Source organism: Octodon degus, unplaced genomic scaffold (assembly GCF_000260255.1).
Source record: "Octodon degus isolate 3935 unplaced genomic scaffold, OctDeg1.0 scaffold00087, whole genome shotgun sequence".
In the NCBI taxonomy this organism is placed as follows: Eukaryota; Metazoa; Chordata; class Mammalia; order Rodentia; family Octodontidae; genus Octodon; species Octodon degus.
This window is the reverse complement of record NW_004524663.1, coordinates 3,613,331-3,616,355: the sequence shown is the minus strand read 5'-3', so window position 1 is coordinate 3,616,355 and position 3,025 is coordinate 3,613,331. Positions and strand designations below refer to the sequence as shown.

The window sequence follows — 3,025 nt, the reverse complement described above, 5'->3', positions numbered from 1 at the left end:
TATAGTCTATGAAGGACTTTTCTCTTTATTTTAAAAGCTTAAGTAGGGCCAGCTAAATAACTCAGTGGATTAAAGTGCCTGTTTAAGCAGACGCAGAGCCTGGGAGTTGGATCCATGGGCGTGTTGTGCTGGCCCAGCCCCTGGGGCAGAATTGAGACTGCGTGTAGTGGCCCATGCCTGTAATCCCAGCACTTGACAGGCTGGAAACAGGAGGCTCACTAAAGAGTTGGATTGGTGTAGTGAGACCCTGTAGACCCTGAAGTAAATACATTAAAAAAAAATTCTTAAACACTTTTCACCAAAATATTTGGAATAGTTTTTCTCTTTCATATATATATCTTATATTTGTCAGTTTTCCCTAGATAGTCTTTAGAAGCAGGGGGCATAGGTTATAAATCAACATGAGCAAATACTTTGCTAGCTCATTCTAAAAAAATTCTAATTAAAATTCATGGTAGAGAGAATTTCTGAAGTGGCAAGTTGCCTTTGTAAGATATTATCATGTCTTATTTTAGATTTACTGTCAGTGACTAATCTATATTATTAAATGAGAATCAGTTCATTGCAATTACTGAATAATTACTGTGTTGGATAAGTAGTACTTCTGTAATATTATTAGTTTTATCACATAAGTTGCTTTTAGAAAGTAGCCTCAGGGGGAAAAAAAAGAAAGTGGCCTCAGCATTACTTAAAAAGAAATAGAATATGTTGTATTTTTCACCAATTCAACAAATTTGTGATGAAAGCAACGCCACAAATGCAGTAAACCTTCCTTGGCTGTATCTTAGTGAGTATTTTCATTGCTTAGACAAAGCGCCACACCAGGTTAAGAAAGGAAAGATTCACTGCTCACAGTTTGTAGAGGTTTCAGTCCATAACTGGCTGGCTCCAAGGCAGGGTAACGTGACAGAGGGACATCACAGAGGAGAAATAGTCTACAGCAAGCAGGCAGGCGACAAGCAAAGGACAAGCCTCTTTCTGTCCCTTATGTTGTATTGAGGCTTCTGGGATTAGGGTGGTGCCAAGACAATTAGTGGGCTTTTTCAGTAAGCACCCACCCTTAATTCCAGCACCTTATTCCTAGCATTGTACCATGAGTCAGTCACACACTTAGATTCAGCCACCTCTGAAAAAGCCCAACCTTTGACTGCAATGAGGTTTTGGGAGGGACATTTAGACACAAGTCATAGCAGGATGATTTTAAAATTCAAAGGCAATGCATGACAAACTTTATCCCTTAATGTACATTTATTTTTTTTTCTTTAGGCATCATGACAGAGAAGCTTTACCCAAAGATTATGACATAGAGGGTCCTGAGAAAGTGAAAAAACTGTGTAATTCAACCTACTGGCGACTTGGAACTGATGAACCTCCAGTAAGTAGTTGCTGATAAATGCTGACATCTTTATCATAATGAAACATGGATAAGTAAAGGGAGGAGCATTTTTGAGCTCCATCTTCCTTGTTAGCTAGATTAGGTACTTAGGCAGGTTACCTGAGCCACTCCAGGCTCCAGCAAACTTAGCTATACAATGCATCTACTTCATAAGTTTACTGGCGGAATTAAATAAAGCAAGTGCTCAACATGGTTTTCGGCTGTATTGTTTCTTTTTACCCAATGTTATGATTTGGATCGGTGTCTCCCAGAAGGCTCGTGGGGTTGAAGGCTTGGTTGCCAGTGGCATTTGGGGAGGTGATTGGATCATGGGGCCCCTAATTTCATCAGTGGAAGGATCCATCCATGGATTATAATTGGGTGACATTATGGGGATGTGACAGAAACAAGAGAAAGAGCCTATGTAAGAGGCGTGACCTTGGGGACTGTGTTTACTCAGTGGCTGCTTCTTGCCAGGCTCTTTCCTCTCTGTTTCTCTGCCCCTCGGGTGTGAGCAGCTTCCTTCTGCCGTGCCTCAGACCTGAAAGCACCACCAGCTTACTGTGAGCTGAAACCTCTGACACCAAAAGCCAAAATGAGCTGTTTATGTCCCGGAGTTATCTCAGATGTGTTGTCACGGTGACGGTGGCGGGCAGCTCAGAGTCAGCATAGTGAAAGACCTGTCGTGGCTATTGTGAAGCAGAGAGGGGCTTCTCCTGGCTCACTGGCCTGGAGGTTCCAGGCCTCACTCAGGCAGCCCCATTAGTTTGGGGCTCTGGGAGAGCTGGCACCTAACTGTGAAAATGCATGTGGCCGCAAGAGCTCACGTTTTAAGCCAGAAGCAGAGCAGCATTGGGAGACGGGGGCTCCATAGCCCCTTTTGGGAGCACATGCCCAGTGACCTCATGACAACCCCCATGACTGAGTGACTTCCACAAGGACACTGAGTAGCTCCCCATGCTGCCACCCTGGGGGCCAAGCCTTTAATGTACAGAATTTTGGGAAGCATTCAACATCCAAAGTGGGACATGGCAGATACTCAAGAAATTTTTATTACGGCACTGTTGCTGCTGCTGCAGTTTGCTGGAGGTCTTGTTTAGTCTCCATGGTAACCCACGATAGGTATTGCCATCTCTGTTTTAGAAAGAAAAGAGAGTGTTAGACAGACATAAAGGAACTTACTCAAAGTGAACAAAATGGGAAATGGATTGAAATTTGAATTCAAGTCCTCTGTTCTTGCCTCAAGAACAGCATGCTCAAATGGTGGTGTGTCAAGAAATTAAAACATGCTATTCAATTTGATAACATTTGTGTGACCTAGTCATAAAATGAATATGCACTGTGTACTAGTTTCTGTGTGAACCGCTGTGTGTGCCTTACAGTGTGTTTATTTGGTGTCTGTCCAGTAAGCCTGAGGCAGGAGCTCAACTTATACAAGGTTGGCAAATGGGGTTGTACAATGCCGGAAGCTTTGGGGCTGGAAGAAGAAGCAGTTAAGCCTTGGCAGATGGCTTTGGGGACTGAAGAGCTGCCTCTATATTCTGTCCCCCAAAGCCAGGCAGATCCATAATTCTGTATTGGAAATTGTTCTGGAAGGTTCTCTGTTTTTCAGAGTGATAGGAATGAATTATCTTATCATGGCAGTATAAT

At 43.1% G+C, this 3,025-nt stretch overlaps 1 protein-coding gene across 1 annotated transcript in view; it reads left to right on the top strand.

Moving 5' to 3' along the window:
* Positions 1-3,025, top strand: part of CUNH9orf135 (chromosome unknown C9orf135 homolog) — a 99,312-nt gene that overhangs the window by 21,206 nt on the left and 75,081 nt on the right. The window contains exon 2 of the mRNA XM_004637207.2: positions 1,267-1,375. Coding sequence (XP_004637264.1) covers positions 1,267-1,375 — 109 coding nt within the window. The remainder of the gene's footprint in view (positions 1-1,266; positions 1,376-3,025) is intronic.